The 19670-nt window shown below is 38.7% G+C and overlaps 1 protein-coding gene across 1 annotated transcript in view; it reads left to right on the top strand.

Annotated features, from left to right (window-relative positions):
• The window catches only part of LOC104621501 (N-acetylated-alpha-linked acidic dipeptidase 2-like), a 34589-nt gene extending 15914 nt beyond the window's left edge, over positions 1 to 18675 (top strand). Inside the window, exons 12-19 of the mRNA XM_010288017.1 lie at positions 1480 to 1543; positions 4174 to 4241; positions 8826 to 8917; positions 10314 to 10404; positions 11072 to 11336; positions 15071 to 15152; positions 16040 to 16132; positions 18486 to 18675. Of these exons, the coding sequence (XP_010286319.1) occupies positions 1480 to 1543; positions 4174 to 4241; positions 8826 to 8917; positions 10314 to 10404; positions 11072 to 11336; positions 15071 to 15152; positions 16040 to 16132; positions 18486 to 18675 (945 nt within the window). The remainder of the gene's footprint in view (positions 1 to 1479; positions 1544 to 4173; positions 4242 to 8825; positions 8918 to 10313; positions 10405 to 11071; positions 11337 to 15070; positions 15153 to 16039; positions 16133 to 18485) is intronic.
• The last annotated feature ends 995 nt before the right edge of the window (positions 18676 to 19670 follow it).

The following is a 19670-nucleotide window of genomic DNA, read 5'->3' as shown; positions in this document are numbered from 1 at the left end:
TCATTTGTGATTCCTTTGTCTATGTATCTGAGCACATACTTAGATGCTGTCAAGAAAAAACAAATTGTTTTAACTATGAGGAATATGAAATAATGATACTTAAAATATCAATTTCTCTTGAGCAAGTCATTAATAAATTAGTTCTTTTTATGTTTGATTTGTTCAGATATTGCTACTGCTGTTCTGTAATGTTACTTGTTTAATAATTTAATATCTAGTAATCTGTCATCCATTATTTCATGTAACGGCAGCTGTACTAGATTAGAAAGCCATGAGCACAATTCATATTTGAACCTCAATGTTTTTATATTATTGTTTTCTTGCTTTATCTTGGTGGTGTGCGTTCCTCCTCTTTGACACCTAAATTATATTCAGTTTCTCTAGAGACTTTCCTCACAGGTTACATTCATGTTTTCTGCAGCTGCCAGATCTGTGTTCTACTAAATGTTGAGGAAAATTAACTCGTTACAGTCACTGTCTGCTGTGTAACAAAAAGACTCCGCAACTGTGGCAACATCCTTTTGTTACGTAGACAATCTCCACTGCTCATAAATGAAGGAATTTCTTTATCTTGCAAATATGCTTTTGCATATATGCAAGGCCTGATGTAGGCATATACAGGCTTGCTCCCTCCCTTCATATTCTTTTGCATAATCTCCTCTACTGTTTGTTTTAAAGATATAAATTTATTTATGAAGTTACCCAATTACCAATCCAAATTTTAGTTCACGTGACTTACAAATGACTAGTTGGGTTATAAATTGAATGACTCAAATAACAATTACTAACCTAATGAGGATATCTATCACAAAGCTAAGACTTAGCAAAATACCACTTACTGATTAGAATACTAATTTCAAACATAATTACCAGTTTGGAAAAAATTAAACATGTGTGGTTATATATTTAGTATATATTAGCTTAGTTGACTCAAAACAGTCAGTCAAACTCATTTTAATATGAAATGTCAGTGCTTTGACTCATCCTTTTTAAAACGGAATAGTGTAGAAATGACAGTCATACCCAGTTTATCAGTGTTAAAACTGAGTTCAGTACTGGGAGCTCGCATGAATAACTACAGATTAAAAGCATGGAGGAATTCTGGGTCACATGTTGGGTGTTCAGAAAGTACTGCAAGTGCAGAGTTTAAACACATTTATAACCTTAATTTTGCCTGTTACAATGCTGTTCAGTAATTTTCCTGTTCCATCTTGCTCCTCTGTGATGCAGCAGACAGCACCTACATTTTGTGGATATTTTCCAAATTAAGTCCCCAAAAGCAGGATTGAATTCCATACGCCCAGATCATTGACCCATCCTCAAACATTAAGATAATTAGTAAGGTACATAGTGCTACTTATCCTGTCTGGGTTCTTAAAGGTAATACTGTAAAAAACAGTGGACTTGACTGACTTACTTAACATGTTCTTGACTAAATGTCACGAATTGAAAGTAATAATTACACTTTTACAACACCAGGAAAATGCCAGAATCCTCCAGGAACGGGCAGTTGCTTACATCAACACAGATTCTTCTATAGAAGGTATTTCTTTTATTTTTAAACTCCCCTTACTTCACAGATGTCAATTTTAACAGTTCACTGCATATTATTTATTGCACCCAGAGCTGGCAAACATAAGATAGGTAATGTGGTGTTCAGAATAAGTGTAGCACATACAGAAGTAAGTGGAGAGAGAGAACAATTTACATTCTCATGTTGCACTCTTGTTGCAAATAACATCATCCATGAGCTGCAGCCCACGTGTTTGGAGTCCAGAAAGTCTCCTCTGGAGGAGTTTAGTATTCTATGCTAATGAACTGAGCCCTCTGCATGTTAAACTCTCTTTTAACTGCATTAGCTTTAATTTACAACTACAGTTTTAATATATGGCAGACTGTCCCTTGTTCTGTTTGCAGCTCCAGCTTCTTTTCCTTTGGAATTATAATATTTTGGGACACTATAATTTATTACAATGTCAAGACAATTTGTGTTGAAACCTCAGGCTTACATTTTGTGGGGATGGGAAGTAATTTTGGTGCTTTACGCCAGTGTGGTTACCTTTGCTTATTGCTATGAGCAGGGCCGATATGCAGGGAGTAACTTATGTATTATGGCAGGGCTGTCCTAGAAAAATAAGCACTGAAGAATGTTTCACAAAAAGCTGATCCACCATTATCTGATTTACTATGCACTTCAGATTCTGAGAAGAATCTGGCATACAGGAATACTTCTTAGAAACTGGACTTTGAATTTTGGGTCAAAGACTGTGACCTAAATCACAAAATTCTTCTGAAATTATACAGAGCTTAACTACAAAAGGACTTCATTTGCTGTTGTCTGTGCTGAAATAATAGTCAGCAGAGTCCTGTGAAGATGTCCTGCATCATAACCTTGGTTGTTTAGGGCATTGCTCTTCCCATGTTAAACCCAACTTATTTGGGTTTACTGTGTGTGAATAAAATCGATATCAACAGGCATATTTAAGAACTCCTTTTATTCCTGTCAGATTAAAATTTTGTCTGTCACAAAAGGATTGGAAGGAAAGAAAAGCCAAACCCAGTGTCTAAATGCTCAGTTGGAGCTGGGGTATGGGGAGGGTTAGAGCTGTTTCTTCGATTATGCAGCCTACATGCTGTGTAAGAAGTAGAGCAGAATTTCATGCCTAGAAGATCTCACGAATGAAATAATAGCTTTACAACTGCTTCATATTCTCAGCAGGGACTGTAACACATATTTTTTAGTTGTTTTGCAGCCAACATGTCGCTGCCTTAACAATTTTCTTCCAAATCTTGATTATTCAAATATGTCTCATGCTTTATTCATTAAAGAAAAAGTGAAAATAAAACCACTGGAAAAGAAATATGTAATAAGGAAAAGAACACCATATTCAGTGGACTGTTTTAAGTATCTTGTACATCTTTCACCTGACTGAACATTAAAATCCCCTGTAGACCCATAGCATCCATGTATTCTGCCGATTATTTTGTTTATCATCATACATTCTCCACAGCACTTCTTTACGCCACTCTTTGGACAGCAAATTATTTTTATTCATTGGCCTTTAGCAATAAAAAGAAGAATTGTGGGTCATCCTTTTGAGCATTTTTGTGACTTTAATTTCCATCTCTCAAATATAGACTCTCCTTTGAAACGTTATTAGCATTATCTAGTATTTATTCCATCATGATGGGGTATTCTGTAATTGTCAGTCTAGTCCTCTTGTAAGTACACACTGTGCAAAGGATGACCCAAAGGTCTAAAGCTATGTCAAAACCTAATAACGGTGTTACCTGAGAGCTTATGTTTTATTATATCCAAGCCTTTTTCACCCCTCTTCCCCTCTTTGTTTTTCTGTATTTGAGGGCAGAGGTGTTTTCCCAGCTCCTGCCTGTCTCAGAAGTGGTGATGATTGATAGTTTCTTTTCAATGGGGCTCTGGCTGCTGTAACTGACAACTTTGGTATGAGATACTTACCTAGTTCAACATAGCCCACAGGCAGTGTGGAAGCCTCATGGGTGTAAAATGTAGAAGCCACAGCGTGGTGGTAAAATGGGAGGTTTAGGAGACAGTAGATGAAAACATTACTCTGCATCCTATTTGGGTGACACATACTTCTGAAATATAAAATGCCAAATGTCTTGCAAGTCTCTTACTCAGAATATGACCTGTCTTTCAGATATGGTCTGCAAAAAGATTGAAAAAGTCCTCTTTATAATAAGAGAAGATGCAGCTGCATTGAAAGACTTAAAACATCTTCCAGGGAATATGTCTTTCCTCCTGCACAGTTCCTGAATGTACTAACTTTATTTTTAACATCCTACAAAAAGTAGGATATTACCGTTGCCTTCTGCTTAACAAAAGCTTCAAGGAGCTTAGGAGTGGAAAGGGCTTGTAGCTAACGAGGGATCGTTGGGCATATTTTAGAACTATGGGGAGGCTTAATTACATTGCTGTGTATATACCATAACCCATGCATCATTGTCATGTAGTAGCAGTCGCTTATACAATGTCATCAAGTAGTCTATTTCTGTAGATATTCTGAGGCAAGATCTAAATTCTTGACTTGGAGTCAAGAATTTTGCCTACGGAAGGAGTGCAGGGTTTAATTCACTAAGAAGATAATTCCACTGGAACGTGAAGGGAAAATTTCCAAGTCTTTGTTTCATTTTCAGGTAACTACACGTTAAGAGTTGACTGCACCCCTCTTCTCTACAAATTGGTGTATAATCTGACAAAAGAGGTACGAAATCAGAGTGTCTATTATTTGTGACTTTCTAAGAAAGTAAAACGGCAAGTTTATTCGATAAAATTGCATTATTGAATAATATTGGATTTATCTTATCTCTGTGCTGGAAGAATCTTGATCCCTCCAAAATCAATAGCAAAATATCTCATCAGGTTCCTCAGTATTCTTAGAAAGGTTGAAATGTTTCACTGACAGAAGTGGAATATTATTTGTAATATATAGTAAAAATAATAATAATAAAACCAAGATAATAAACCCAAGATAATAAAACACTTGAGCAAGATCAATTCTCTAAAATGATAAACATTCAAGGAAATAAATTGCATTTTAAATTTCCATTTCATGTGCAAAAGAGAATCTATTCATTTTCACTTTGGCTGGCTACCATTTTCTCCTGTCTGTTCCCCTTGAATCTCCTCCATATCTCACTGAGCCCCTGACATACTGTGATAAATATTGAAGGCTTGAGCGGGTTTTGTAACAGGCCAGATATATGGATTTGCATGATTACAAGTCGTCTAATCATGTCTCCTTTGCTTTCATCCCTCAGGATGAATTATCATAAGGCTGAAAGATTATGGTCCATTAAAGCATGAAACTTCATTGGCCATGTGAGGAGTTAACCAGATTAGGCACCTAGCATGAGCCATTGTCACTATCTTCAGATCTGGATTCATCTCAACAGAAAACATCTCTCTCTGACATAAGCAATGTAGGCTCCCTTTAAAGGCAATGGGCAGAAATAGGAACCTTTAGGATGAGATTCATTTGACCAGATGTGGTTGTCTACTCTTGTACATACAGAACTCTTAAACGATTTTTCTCCCCTGATATTAAGGGAACCCAAGTGACTTGGTCCTGTGTAAAAACCTGCACTGTAACAGCAGTTGGTAGGATGACTTTTGCTACTAGTCTCGCACCCCAATAGGTGCATTCATCCTGAGTTATTTTCAAATGAAGTACACTTTCTTTTAACACTGGAAATGCCATGGTGTTAATATGGGGTGGTTTATCTATGCTATTCTAATGTTTTCCTTTTCTACATTTTATTTTCTTATCAACTCTTTCTTACTCTTTCGTCCTTGCTGGGGAAGAAGCTGTGCTTGTTCAAGCCTTAGCTGTGACACTTTGCACACTGAAGGGCGTTCCGTTTCACCTCTAAAAATTCCTACATCCCTAGTGCTGGAGGGCCCTGGATAAAATAAATTACTTTCTGTCTGCAGCAAGCCACTTACCCAGGGATATGTTTTTCTGCAAAAGATAAACAAGTAAAAAAATGCTCTGGGCTAAAAATAGTACCTCACTTTTGATCTTAAGTCAACTATTCAATTAATGCTGGGTTTGAATAGAAAAATTCCATTGAAGTACCATATGAAGTACTTGAGACTGGGATTTTTTCAAAATTTTCTGATTCAATGTTATTTAAGCTTTTAACAGTAGAAGCATAATGTAAACAATAGAAAACCTGAAAACTATTCCATAAATCTATGCTGTCTCCCTGCTAAAAATCCCCTAGAAGTACTTTATATTCATCCATAGTCTTCCTCACGCCATTTGTAAAGGGAATTATCTTATGGTAGTGAGTTGTCAGTGAAAAGTCTCACTATTCCTTGAGCTCCTTAAAGCCACTGTTGGAACATCTTAGATGTTTTTTCTTGTTAGCTTGTTATAGACAAAACCCACAACTACTTTTTGTTTTCTGTTGTTCCACAGAGCAGGATTCTGCAACAACATTCTCAATCTCTGCTGTTCTCTGCTTGCTATACACAGTTGAAGAGCAATTTCCCCAGTTTTATCATATTGTCTCTGTCCAAAGAATCTCATCTGCAATCCTTTTTTCACCTTCTTTTTCGCACTGTCTCTCTAAATCAATTTGAGACACTCCTTGTCACATTTTTCTAGAGGAGTGTTTTCCTCTTTTTTTACTGCTAAACATGGGGCCGCCTCTCATCTTTTTGAAAAATGAAATCATGGTTCAATTTTTACAGTGATTCAACATTTTAGTTTTCATTTCCAAACCATCTTTTATTTACTAGTGTTGATGAGCCACCACTGACCTCCAGTGATCAATACATCACAGGCTGTGAAACCATTCTCTAGAACACTTATGCTCTTTTCAACTTTTCTGTAAGATCCTTCATAGAGATTGTTGGAGTTTTCCCAAGGAAAAAGATGCTTTGATGGACTCCTGGAGGGAAGTCAGGGATACCAAAGGGTGTTTGCTGAAGGACCACTTCTAGCTAGGACACCACTTTTGTTGGCATAGAAACATGTATGCAGATGACTGATAGACCCTGTAGAAATGTGGCACATCTTTTACTTGGCTCACTGCTTCTAACATCACAGAAAAAAATTAATTTAAGGGTTCAAACATCTTCGTTCTCCATGTCTGTAAGATTTCCAGTGAATTGCACTAGCAAAAGAGGGAGAGAAACTAAAGCAACAGCTAGAACAGGGAAGCTTTTTTTTGCAGGGGGATCTGCTTAATTTTCTTTTCTTTTTTTAATTCACTTGCATTTAGGTAGCTTCTTATAAAGATAACCAAAGACTACAATCTGTACCTTTGCTGACCAACTGTGTCTTTTCTACTAGTCTGAAAAAAAAGCCTGATTTCTGTAAGGGCTAGGACTAAGGCAGAGTGATTATATCCTTAGTTTTGCTATTTCAACTGCAATGCATTTGGCTTTGGATAGCATTGGGAAAACACATGTACACATCAAAGCCTCAACCCGTTAAGTCTTTGCATATCCTGGTTGTTAGTTTCTTGAATAGGAATAGCGAGAAGTCCTCTGCACCTCAGGAGTCCTAGTTAATTCTTGGAAACAGCATAAATGGGACCAAAACGTTCCCTATGCTTTCCATTAGGCTTTTGCATGGGATTGAATTTCATTCAGAAAGCCCAGTATGTGAAAGAATATTAGTGTAGATGTGGGTGATTATGTCCAAAAGAAAGTTCTGTTCATATTAAAGAGTCCAACATCCAACTATCCAACATCCCAAGATTTCTTTGCTCTTCCTGTGTTTTACTGAGCCACTTCTCACCAAAATATGCAGTGTACACATGAAGTGTCATCTTTCAAGGAGTTCTACATTGTGGTCCTCAGCACACAGATGGGACATCTAGCTGTTGAAAGTCTTTTTTGGTCTTGCTCTACTGTTAGGCTTTAGACAATTGGTCACCACCAGCCAGCATCTGCGATAGTCCAACTCCAATTCCCCTGTTCTGATCATCATGTCTTATATTGTATTTATATTTAAAGAACTCTGCATCTTCCCTTGAGGTAGCAGTGAGCTTATGTTGATTCTAGATTTGGATCTGTCAGGGCAAACAGTGTGTTTTACTAGGCTCTCTGTGTTGTATGAAAAAGCTGGTTGATGGTTTTTACATGACCAGAGCTGTCAGAATAACATCTCTGCCAAAGCATGGAGTACTTTTACTCCCATATGACAGAGTTCAGCTTGCTCTTATTAATGTGCCATTTTCAATTTAGCCCCAGAACTTGACCAAAGTGCCCTGAAAATGACAGCAGCCAAGCAGTTACTTCACAAAGTTGTTGTTTTTCTGCTAGCTGCTGACATAACCTTAGAGGTCAGAACTCTCTGGATTTTCAATTTGGAGTCCGTATATTTTTTCAATGCAGAATTTAAGTCTCAACAATACTGGGGACATGAACATTTATGCTTTGTGTTTTGGAAAAAAACCCTAAAAATACCAATCCTCTGAACATCATAACCAGTGTGATATTTAAAGGACCATGTTTATTAAAGATTGTTTAGGTGTAGATGGAGACCACAGCCAGAGACTTGATTTATTTTTACCTCTGCCGTGGATTTTCTAAGAGCTTTGATCAACTAATTTTATAATCTTTCATAGTTTTCCTGGCTGTATGATGGCTGTACTAATACTTTTTCCATCCTGGTTACATAGCTTTTCAGGTTTTTTTAAGATAAGGGTAGAACCTACATTTGTATATACAGTGTCTTGCACAATGATGCTCCAGTCTTGGTGGAGTCCCCTTGGCATTGCTGTAATGTAGTTAATGACTGGTTTTGACTCTTCCTTCTAGGACAATTCATCTGTATTCTTCCCATAGAAAAAACAGTCAAATTTCAGGCTCAGCCTGTTGAGAGAATACTGCTGCTGTGCTGGGCAAACCTCCGCAGGGTTAGGGCTGTTATCTCCCCTTGCCTGCTGAAAGGAAAGCAGCTGGGACATCCTGGCTGCTGGAGGAGCTCCATAGTGTTATATATGCTGGTGTGTGTGTACATACACAGTGCTATAATAAGGTGGTAAGAAGTCCCAGAAATCCCCGGGACCCACTTCCTCCAGGAGTGTATGAGGTCCAGCTAGTGTCCTTGATCCTCTAACTTGCTCTTCCCCACTAGTGCCTGTGAGATGTTTTTCATGGTTGGCATCCATAAATGCATGGAACAAATGTAAATATTGTATGTGTACTTCCCTGCATGCAGCAATGCTGTTGATTAAGAATGGTGCAGATAGATAGCTGTGAAGGTCTCCTTTGATAATGAACTGAGTTAGGGGTACTTCCAATGAAATTATAATACTTTCCTCTTCAGATTGTAAGCCCTGATGAAGGTTATGAAAATAAGTCGCTTTATGAGAGTTGGCTTGAGAAAGATCCTGCACCTGAAAATAACAGCTATCCCAGGTAAGTTGTTAATCTGTTTTCTCTTTCACAATATTTTCATCATATCATAGCATGGCTACTCTCCAGAATTTTTCAAGATGTGCTGTTGATGATAGCAATACAAAACCTTTTAGTACAAGGTGACTCTCTAGCAATATCTTTTAAAGTAAAATAAAATTTTATTACTTTTTTTTAATGATGGTGATTACTATGCCTGCTATAAAATGAAACTTCACACTTTTTAAAGGCCTTTTATTAGTAGAAAATGTATTTGGAAAGTAATCAAAAAAGACCAGGGTGGGGAAAGGGTTCAGAATATAGTTTAGTCATCCTACTAGATGAGATAATATAAAAATTAAGATAAGGCAATGCTCAGTTGACAGAAAATGCCTAGAATGGTAATTAAAAAGCTCTTATGATACTTATTCTTTATTTATACAATGCATGTAAATGTAATACATTACAAACCTATATCTGAAGATATTAAAACTCCAAAACACTCTTTGAACCTGTGACTCACGGGACTAAATCTTATTTACAATGTGGCACTACTCATGTAAGGTAAATAGAACTGTCCCTTTGTGTCACTTGACCAAAATGTTCTGCGTGTATAACCCTGTCTTTCATGCCCTGGTAAGATGAGTTTCTAAATTCATTAGACTCACTGAGATTTCTTCCTTCTGAAAAAACTACCAGATATTATCTTTCTCAGTTGATACAAATAGTTCCTTGCAGAAATTTATACTAACAGAAGAACTTTAGCTGAAACACAAGAAACTTTTTTGTTTTTCAGCTGGGAAGCACCAATTATTCATAAGGCTAGACAGATAAACCTAAAATTTAATATAAAACTTCAACAAAAATTTGAAAATACCTAGAGTATTACATCTATGTGTATTTTCTTTTCCTCTGTCTTGCCACACCTACCCAGCAGATGGCAATATTGACTTGTAAGTAACAAATGCTAAATGGTGTCTTCTGCAGTGGAATTTATCAGCTTGCTTCTACTGTGGAATATGCTAAGTATATAAACACATCTGTCTTTACATATATTGGTGCCCAACTCATATTGGTTTGGAAATAGATGATTAATGTTTCAAGATTACAGAGACATGTCTGATACAATTTGATGGCTCTCGTGCATAATGTGTACATTTTTTTTTTTAAATGTGGTGAGCATCATAATCAGGATTGCTACCTTTAAAAGATCTTCCTAGCAATATTGGATACTGAATTACTGTGGTGGAATAAAATCAGTTAGAGTAATTAAGCTTGCTACTCATCTAGTATCTGATCTTACGAGTGTCCCTGATGAAGAACTGACCTCCATTTCTTTGAAAAATCTGCATTTTGTATAAATTACTACCATATTATAAAGTAAGTGCTGTCACTAAGATGTTGTCTTTTCTACTTGTAGAATAAACAAACTGGGATCAGGCAGTGATTTTGAAGCTTACTTTCAGCGACTGGGAATTGCATCAGGCAGAGTCCGTTATACCAAGAATAGGGTAAGTCAGTCTTCCAGATTGCTTGAAGAAGTTTGATAGTGCTGCGCAGTCATTTTTAAAAAGCATTTATTCATAATTAATAAAAAAAACTTCAAAGAATCTTTGACTGGTATGTATATCAGTGCCATTTCTTAATTTAGCAAGAAACCTAAATGTTTGGGGAATAAAACATGTTACAGTGATGTGTGGATTCTATAGGCTGTCCAGTACACAGAGAGGTATTTATAGAATGTGATTAGAGGTGTGTATTTCATTCCACCATACTATTAGTAGGCCCCTTAATATACAAATCTTCCTTGATGGTGTTCAGAAATAACTACACAAGATAAAAAGGGGCCGTGATCAAGGACTTCTGCTATCCAACACCCCAAGCTGCTTTCACTTTCAGTGAAGGCAATCTCTGAACAATGGAACTGAAGGCAGGTCTGTGCAGATAGAGAGAAGGAAGCCTGCTCCCTTAATCTTGTGCAACCGTCCATGGATTCAGGTTGTTTTAGTTTCTTAAAATGAGCACACAAAAATGGAAGGGTAGTAAATGGTGTTTGGTAGCAAATAGCTTTTTTGATATGGAAACCGTGTAAAACAGCATAGTCGTTAAGTGATCAATACATCCCTTGACTGCAGTTAGAATACTGGGCACTGACAAATTTGCTTTGCTCTTTTTCAGAAAGCAGATAAATTCAGCAATTATCCTGTTTATCACACTGTGTATGAGACCTTTGAGTTAGTGGAAAAATTTTATGACCCTACCTTCAAGAAACAGCTAACAATTGCCCAGTTGCGAGGCAAGCTGGTTTATGAACTTGCGGATTCCCAGGTCATTCCATTCGACTGTAGAGATTATGGAGATGCCTTAGAAGGATATAGCAATAGAATTTATACGTTGGCCAAGAAACATGAAGAACAGCTGAAAATTTACAAAGTATCATTTGGTGAGTAATGGCCACAACAGTATTTGTGAAGTGCATTAATTAGGATTATGCAAGGACAGGATATATCTGTTATAGCTCTGAAATGGAATTCTTTACTTTCCCGTTTCAACTCTGCCATCATAATAAAGAACCGCTTTTTTTTCCCCCTAAACATACGGTTTTAACACATTACAGATGTGAGGGTTATAGATGAGAGGACTATAATAATTTTCATGCATACTACTAATTTTGGGCATTATTGCAGTGCTCACGCACAGTCATGGACCACAATCGAATGCAGCACAAAGAGACAGTATCAGCCTGCTTCTCACTTTCTTCCTTAAAAAAAGACAAGTTAAGCATTTATGGCAACTGCCTGGAACTTGGGAGACACAGGTGACCATTCCTCCTCAGCCAAAGACTTCATCTGACCTTGGGAAACCTGCTTACCATCTGTCTCAGTGCCTGGATACCACTTTTAGGCAAGAGAATCACTTTCACTCTTCTGCATAAAAACATCCATTTGCTGAGCTCTTGAACACATTGCCATGAAGCACATAAAACAGATAGAAAGCAGCAGAGTTCTCATGATAGCAGGCTAGGATAGCTTCAATAGTAATTTTCTTTCTCTCTCTCTCTCTCATCTTTCTTTCTCTCATTTTGCTTCATTTATCCCTCATGTTTCTGTACCAAGGAGGATTGTCAGTCAGTCCTAAACAACCTGGTATCTGATGAACCCAGGGTTTAGAGACATACACAAGCCTTTTGAACATGCAGTATTCTTTTGGGTTGTGTGAAACATTAAAAGTAACTCAAATGGAATCCTTATTTGGGGGAAAAAAATTACATAACTTCAGTTAACGGCTTAGGTAAAAAATTCTTGACTATTTTGAAAAGACACCCTTTTTTTGTAAAAAGGCCATGTGAGACAGAGGAAGCCTTGTGTGGTGGATCATCTGGTCTAAGATTTTGCATAATACAAGGATTTAATACAAAAGGTTCTTGTGTTTACTGTAGCATATCTTGTACGGAAACATCAAATCTAGAATTTCTTTTTGCAGTAGTAGAACATCCACCAACATTTCTGTTAAATAATTTATTTTCATTGTTTGAGTTTCTTTCTCATTTCAGATAGAAGTTGCCCAAACTACTGTTGTGGTTTAACCTTGCAGGCAGCTAAACTCCACACAGCTGTTCACTCACTCCCCAGTCCCTGCCAGTGGGATGGGGGAGAGAATAGGATAAAAAAAAAGAGTAAAATTTGTAGGTTGAGATAAAGACAGTTTAGTAGGACAGAAAAGGAAGGGGAAAAAATTAATAATGATAAAAGAATATACAAAATAACTGATGCACAATGCAATTGCTCACCACCCGACGACCGATGCCCAGCCAGTTCCTGAGCAGCAGCTCTTCCTGGCCAAGTCCCCCAGCTTTATATACCGAGCATGACATCATATGGTATGGAATAACCCCTCGTTCAGCCTGGGTCAGCTGTCCTGGCTGTGTCCCCTCCCGGCTCCCCATGCACCCCCAGCCTCCCCACTGGCAGAGCAGAGCACGAGAAGCTGGACAGTCCTTGACTGCTCGGCAACAACTGAAACCATCAGTGTGTTATCAATGTTGTTCTCATCCCAAACCCAAACCACAGCACTGTACCAGCTACTAGGAAGAGAATTAACTCTATCTCAGCTGAAACCAGGACAACTACTATCTGACCAATACATCTATTTTTGCTCCTAGATTCTAGAGGAAACATTTTTTTAAGCTTTTTCCCCCCCAAACATCACTTAACCCTCTGCTTAACAACTTTAAAGATGTGTCACTTTTTGACCAGTTTTTTACAAGGCATGTTTTTCAGTTTTTCATTATTTTCATGGCTCTTCTCTAATGCCTCATCAGTTTAAAATTATTTCTTGAATAAATCTTTAATTTGTGTTTATCCTGTTGCACTAGAGTGCATTAAAATATATAGGCAGTTTTTACAATAATGTGAAAATTAAAATTCACTTCACTTATCGTTTTCATAGAATTGCCTGTTGACAACACTGAATGTCAGAAAATTGTTAATTAAGCCTGAATAAATCATGTAATTGTCCTTCAAAATAATAGATTAAGATTTTTATTTACCTTTGGATTCACATTTCAGCTGTTCCTCTGCAACAATGAAGGCTGGAAACCTTTTTTTCATGAAATATGTACTTGTAGTCATATGCTATCAGGGACTAAGGTTTTCAGGAGGAAAAAAAAGAAATGTGATATTTTCTAAAATAAACAGCACTGACAGCATTGAATAGCTAGTGAACATGAGCACAAATTCTCTTACATATTTTCAGATGACCTTTCTTTTTTTCTCTTAAATCCCCTCCTACTGCTTCTGTAATACAATCTGCTGCCACAATATAGCCATGATGTCAGCAGCGCAGAACTCTCTCCTCTGGCAAACTAATAACTATTGCCATGGTTGTGTGCAAGCGTGGAGTCTCACCTGCAGTCTGTAAACAGGCTGCATACATAAAATCTGTGCCTCTAGTTATGTAAACGACACAAAAATTTTAATACAAGAACAAGCAAATGTAGGCTGGTGATAAATAAAAGAGTTTGATAGAAATAGAAGAGCAAACGAGACTGCAGAACAGCTTTCAATAAGAGTCCTGGAAACAGAAAGCCTATCACACTGAAATAGCGTGATAAATTTGTAAACAGTGAAGGGGCATAGTTGCCAACAGAGGACTGGATTTAGGAGATGACCTAATCTCATACCCCCTATTCCTGTACGATCAAAGAGAGGATACTCAGGCTTATCTAAAGTTTTATGAAACTTGTGGGCAAAATGTACAAGTTGTAAATCTTCCTTCTTGGTAATTGAGTTGAATTTTGGTAAGGCCAGAAGTTCTTCTCCTCGTAACATCCACCTTTTACTTATTCTACAAAAATTAGGTGTATAAATTCATACTTTTCCTAGGTCTCTATTAAACAGACCCTTCCACAGGAAAATCATCACAGCTGGTATTGTCATTAAAAGAAAGGCCTGCTGCATCTCTAGCTAAGTTATTCCACATGGCTTGGACATAGTGCCAGGGACAGAGAAGGAAAGAACAACAGACTTACCTGCCAGTGCGCCTGCACATAGTCAGGCAAAACAGGGAAAACCCTGGGGCTTGAGTAGCAGCACTGTGGGATGGCATGCAGGGTCATGGCAGAGACACCTCCTACGCTGCATCTCCTGCACGTGTGGAGCGAGCACGGGACTCGGTGACGTCAACGTGCCTTGTCTATCACTGTGTTCCATGACGGTTGCATCTTTTACACCTAACCTAATACTATTTGATACACATATCACACTCTTCTGTTATGAGTAAGACATAATGTTCCAAGAGGGAAATCCTGCTGTCCTTCCATGGCCTGCTGGAAGAGCTGGTATTTTTGATGTAAGTCAGACTTTTTATACCTAAATGCTGCAATGCATCCCTTTGTTAAAAAGGAAATTGCAGAGTTCTCTGGTTGCAATGCCAGTCAGTCTTTTCCTTGTCAGGCAGAGGGAAAATGTATACTTGTGAAAGCCTTATCAAGCATTCTGCTTTACTCTTGGTTTTGTTGCACAAGGTCTTTGTCTATTACTGCTAGTAGTGCAGCTCTTTAGTCTGCACTAGGGAAACTAACGCAATTATATCAGTTTTTCTCCCACTGGGCAACTGAAAGGTATATTGGCCTCAGCAGTTATTCTGAAGTTGTTCACAAACTCCTTCCTTTTCTAGATCCTCTTTTTTCTGCTGTGGTGAATTTCTCAAAGGCTGCTGCTGAATTTCACAAGAGACTTGAAAAAGTCGACAAGAAAGAGTAAGTCTGAAAAAAAACCCTATTTTTTTTTTATATATATATATATATATGGTAGTGTAGATTAGAGCCCTTGAACTCTGAGACAGGCAATATCTGCTAAGATGAATTCTGCTTCCCATGATGAATAGTATCAGCTGTAGAGCTTATTACTAGTATCAGCTTGTCATTAAGATTATTGTAATACATGGAAAGGCAGGTAGCAGTGAAAGTTAAAGTTGAACTGGGCTCTCTCTTTAGACACCTGCATTTGAGTGTTGTAGGTGATGCCAGAATTTGTACTTTCAGCACACCTCAGGGAGACAGGATGATGTGTCAGGGTATCTAAGCTATCTGTATGATGCTTGCAAACCTAAGGGCCCAATAGGACTCCCGTGCCCTCTGATTGCAGTGGCTGGAGGCCAGGTGCTCCTAGGCAGCTCGTACGGTACCAGATAGTTGTGTTTAGGCAACTGAATCCCATCCTTCCTATGTTAATGTATAGATTAGAGCAGGACTTTGGACACTTGGCTTATGGGAGACACTTGGCTTATGGGTGGACACCAAACACTAGCTATCTTCATCTTGACCTAAATCTCAGACTTCCTCTCCCTGCTGTTACGTGGGATCTTTCTAGCATCATTTAATACTAAACAAGTATCAGAAACTCTCAGAAAGTCTCCCACTTTATTTTGCATTGTGTGAAATCTTGTAGTTGAGTTTTCTAACACAGAAGTCCTAATACAATAACACATATTGAATATCTCCATTTGCAAAACCTCATCTTTTTGCACACTGTAGGCCACCTTTGCCAATTTTTTTCTGTCCAAAGAAGAGAAAAAGTGTTTAAACGAAACTGGGAAGTCATGTTTCCTCATGGTATGAAATGTTTCTGTCTCCATTTTCTGCAGTCCAATTGCAGTGCGAATCATGAACGATCAGCTGATGTTTATAGAAAGAGCTTTCATTGATCCTCTTGGCTTACCAGGAAGGAAGTTTTACAGGTGAGGCAACAGGTTTTTTGACCAGCTGTCTAAGGTACTGTATTTTTGCAGGTGAATCCCACCCTAACTGACTGGTCAGTTGAACTGCTGTATAGGCCTCGTACAGGAATTACAGCTCAACAGATTGCTTTAGATACAATCCAGTGAGTAGCAGACTTTGTTTATAACCCCCAAGGAGAACTCCTTGGCTGCACCAGTCATGTGGTGCCTAATTCCTCTTCTTGGGTCTAGAACTTTCTTTTTGTTAGCCATCGTATTCTGTGACTTTTATTTGCAGGTGTATAGTGTTACTTCATTTACCACTTGCTCTTTTGAACCTGTACAACGTGAGGACTGAGTGGAGAATCAACTTTATGGAAAGAAAGGAGAAACGAGGGTAGAGTAAAAGGGGGAAGAGGTTGAGAACAGATGTGTTGTGAAGGTCAGGTGAAGAGAGAATTCCAGAAGTGAGAGCTTGGAGAGAGTGACCTTTGAGCACAGGATAGGTAAAGGCACATGGGCTGTGCTGCGGAGTCCCATCTGTGCCAGCTTTGGCTGCTTCTGCAGATGCTCCTATTAGCTTAAATCATTAACTAGTTATTCTTGAAGTATCCTTTCTACAAGCACACGGGCCTGGAGACAGACGGTTTGGAGGACCACAATACCCTTATAGAAACCCAGTGCATTTATTAGTAACACTTGACAAGAAGCTAGCTTCCAGTGTCAGGTGTGTGCCTATCTCACTTTGCTCTCAGTATTCCCCTTTTCATAGAATCATAGAATAGTTTGGGTTGGAAGGGACCTTTAAAGGTCATCTAGTCCAACCCCTCTAAAATGAGCAGAGACATCTTCAACTAGATCAGGTTGCTCAGAGCCACGTCCAACCTGACCTGGAATGGTTCCAGGGATGGGGCATCTACCACCTCGCTGGGCAACCTGGGCCAGTGGTTCACCACCCTCATTGTTAAAATAATTTATTCCTTATTAGGCAGTCTAAATCTGCCCTCTTTTAGTTTAAAACTGTTATTCCTTGTCCTATTGCTGCAGGCCCTGCTAAAAAGTCTGTCCCCATCTTTCTTAGAAGCCCCCTTTAAGTCCCGGCAGGCTGCAAGAAGGTCTCCCCGGAGCCTTCTCTTCTCCAGGATGAACAACCCCAACTCTCTCAGCCTGGCTTCACAGCAGAGCTGTTCCAGCCCTCTGATCATTTTTGTGGCCTCCTCTGGCCCCGCTCCAACAGGTCCATGTCTCTCCTGTGCCGAGGGCTCCACAGCTGGACGCAGCACTGCAGGGGGGTCTCCCCAGAGTGGGGCAGAGGGGCAGAATCCCCTCCCTCGCCCTGCTGGCCACATGGCTTTGGATGCAGCCAAGGATACAGTTGGCCTTCTGGGCAGCGAGCGCACATTTATGGCTTTCCCATCAAGCCAGAAGTCCCCAGGTAGAACAGAGAATCATACTTACATCCTCCTAGGATAACCTGTTGTTCACACTTTTGGAAGAATTAAATGGTTGCTTTCTGCAGTCCTTCTTGTTGGGTGTTATGTATCATTTAGAGCCATCTGTATTTTTTTTTACTTGCTTGCATTTATTATTGTAGTTTTAGTGTTTATTTTTATTTGGGAGGCCTCTTTCACATGCTACAAATGTGCTTTTATACTTCACATACTGGTGGACTTTGCAGTGTTAGGTGTACAGCTGGACTCAATGATCTTAAAGTTCTTTTCCAACCTAAATGACTCTAAGATTCACGTGAACAAAATCACTTTAAAAGCAGACCTGCAGCTATTCATTATTTAAGAAAAAAACCCCATCAACAAATAAAATTGACACTTTTGCCCAGTTCTATTCTAATATAAACACTTCCCTGAAGAACTCCTGCTCTTCTCAAGAATCGTCCCATAGATTTTTCCCCTCTTCACATTCCTTTCCCAGATCTGCTCACCCTTATTCAATTGCTTAGTTATTTTTTGAGGTTTCTATTCCACATCTTTTCATTGTACTCCTATAACTAGTTTTATTCCCTGTTCTGGACTGACACATTAGTTCAAGAAGTTTTGTTGAGCTCCCATTTAAAAAAAAAAAAAATTAACAGAATTTCATTCCTGAATAGACAAATGCACCATCTCTTCCAAAGGAGAAGGTTACCTGTCCTAAATCTGTGCTTTTTCCCATAGTTTTTGCCCTTGGGTCTGCTTCCTCCTGTCCTTTTAAGACAGGTCCAGCTAGATTTCCTGTGTATTTAGTAAGTTCTGATCTTCACAGGATTCATAGCTGCTGTATGTAGCACACATACAGTTCCCTATGATGAACACACACACTGTTAATGGCTACTTTTATTTAGTACACCTACTTCTTTTTTTTCCTTCTTTCCCCACAGACATGTCATCTTTGCTCCAAGCCGTCACAACAAGTATGTTGGAGAGTCTTTCCCGGGGATGTATGATGCCATGTTTGATATTGAAAGCAAAGCAGATCAGCGTGGAGCCTGGGAAGAAGTAAAGAGGCAGATTTCCATTGCAGCCTTCACTGTGCAGGCAGCAGCAGGGACACTGAAAGAAGTAGCATAGGATGATGGCTTCGAAAAGCTCAGTCAAATAGCATCTGGAATGCACTGTAATCAGGCTATTACAGTGACCCAGTCTCTCCTGACTGCCTACCACATCTGAGTTTCCAACCTTCTGAATGCATGCAAGTGTCCTGGCAGGGTGAGCTCTGTGTATCAACAAACTCGAGCTAGAAATTACTGCTTCTCTGGTACTCACAAAACTGTATCTTTAAGAACAACCCTAGATAGAAGCAAATTTGAGGGTGGGGAGAAGGAAGAATCAGATCCCAATTACAATTTTCTGAAAGATCTGCCAATCTTGAGGACCCCTTATTTTGGATGTACGATTACAAAACCAGTTATTTGCCATTTACCTGTAAATCTTGTATGTAGCAGCGATCAACACATTTCAAGAGAATAAATGTAACACTCCTCAGCATGTGCATTTTTTTTGTTCTGATAATTACTTTTATAATATAAGACACCAAAGATGTCTCTATATTTTAGAATATTCTGTAGAACCGCTGAGTGTTCATTATACTGATTTGCACTGTTTTCCTGAAAAAATAAAATACTGGCCCTCCTGCCGATTGCCACTGCTGTATTAGCCATTCTTGATAACCACAGAAAATAGCTGCAGAAATCCAAAAGCATTTTCTTGGAGAGTAAGTGTGCGTCCCTCTGAAAGACACTGAGAATCTCCCTCCTTTATTTGCATTTTGGAATATACAAATTGTGTGGGATAACCAAAAGTTGACATCCCTGCTCCTTTTAGCACTTTCACTAGTCCCAAAACCATGGTAGCTTTTATTCCTGTTTTTCCCTCAGGAGATCTCTTTCATGCAGATGTCTTCTTCCAGTTGAGGGAGCTGGAGGACATTGTCACTATTGGCATGAGGCTTGAGGTTATTATGTTTTCACATAAGACTTGAAGAAAGTTTCCCATCAAGAGCTGCTTTTACACTCAAAGAGAAACTGAAATGCATGAGACAGGTAATTGTACAAAACTGTTTAATT

Source organism: Phaethon lepturus, unplaced genomic scaffold (assembly GCF_000687285.1).
Source record: "Phaethon lepturus isolate BGI_N335 unplaced genomic scaffold, ASM68728v1 scaffold14350, whole genome shotgun sequence".
NCBI classification, from domain to species: domain Eukaryota; kingdom Metazoa; phylum Chordata; class Aves; order Phaethontiformes; family Phaethontidae; genus Phaethon; species Phaethon lepturus.
Note: the sequence above shows the minus strand (reverse complement) of the source record. Positions and strands in the feature narration are given on the sequence as shown.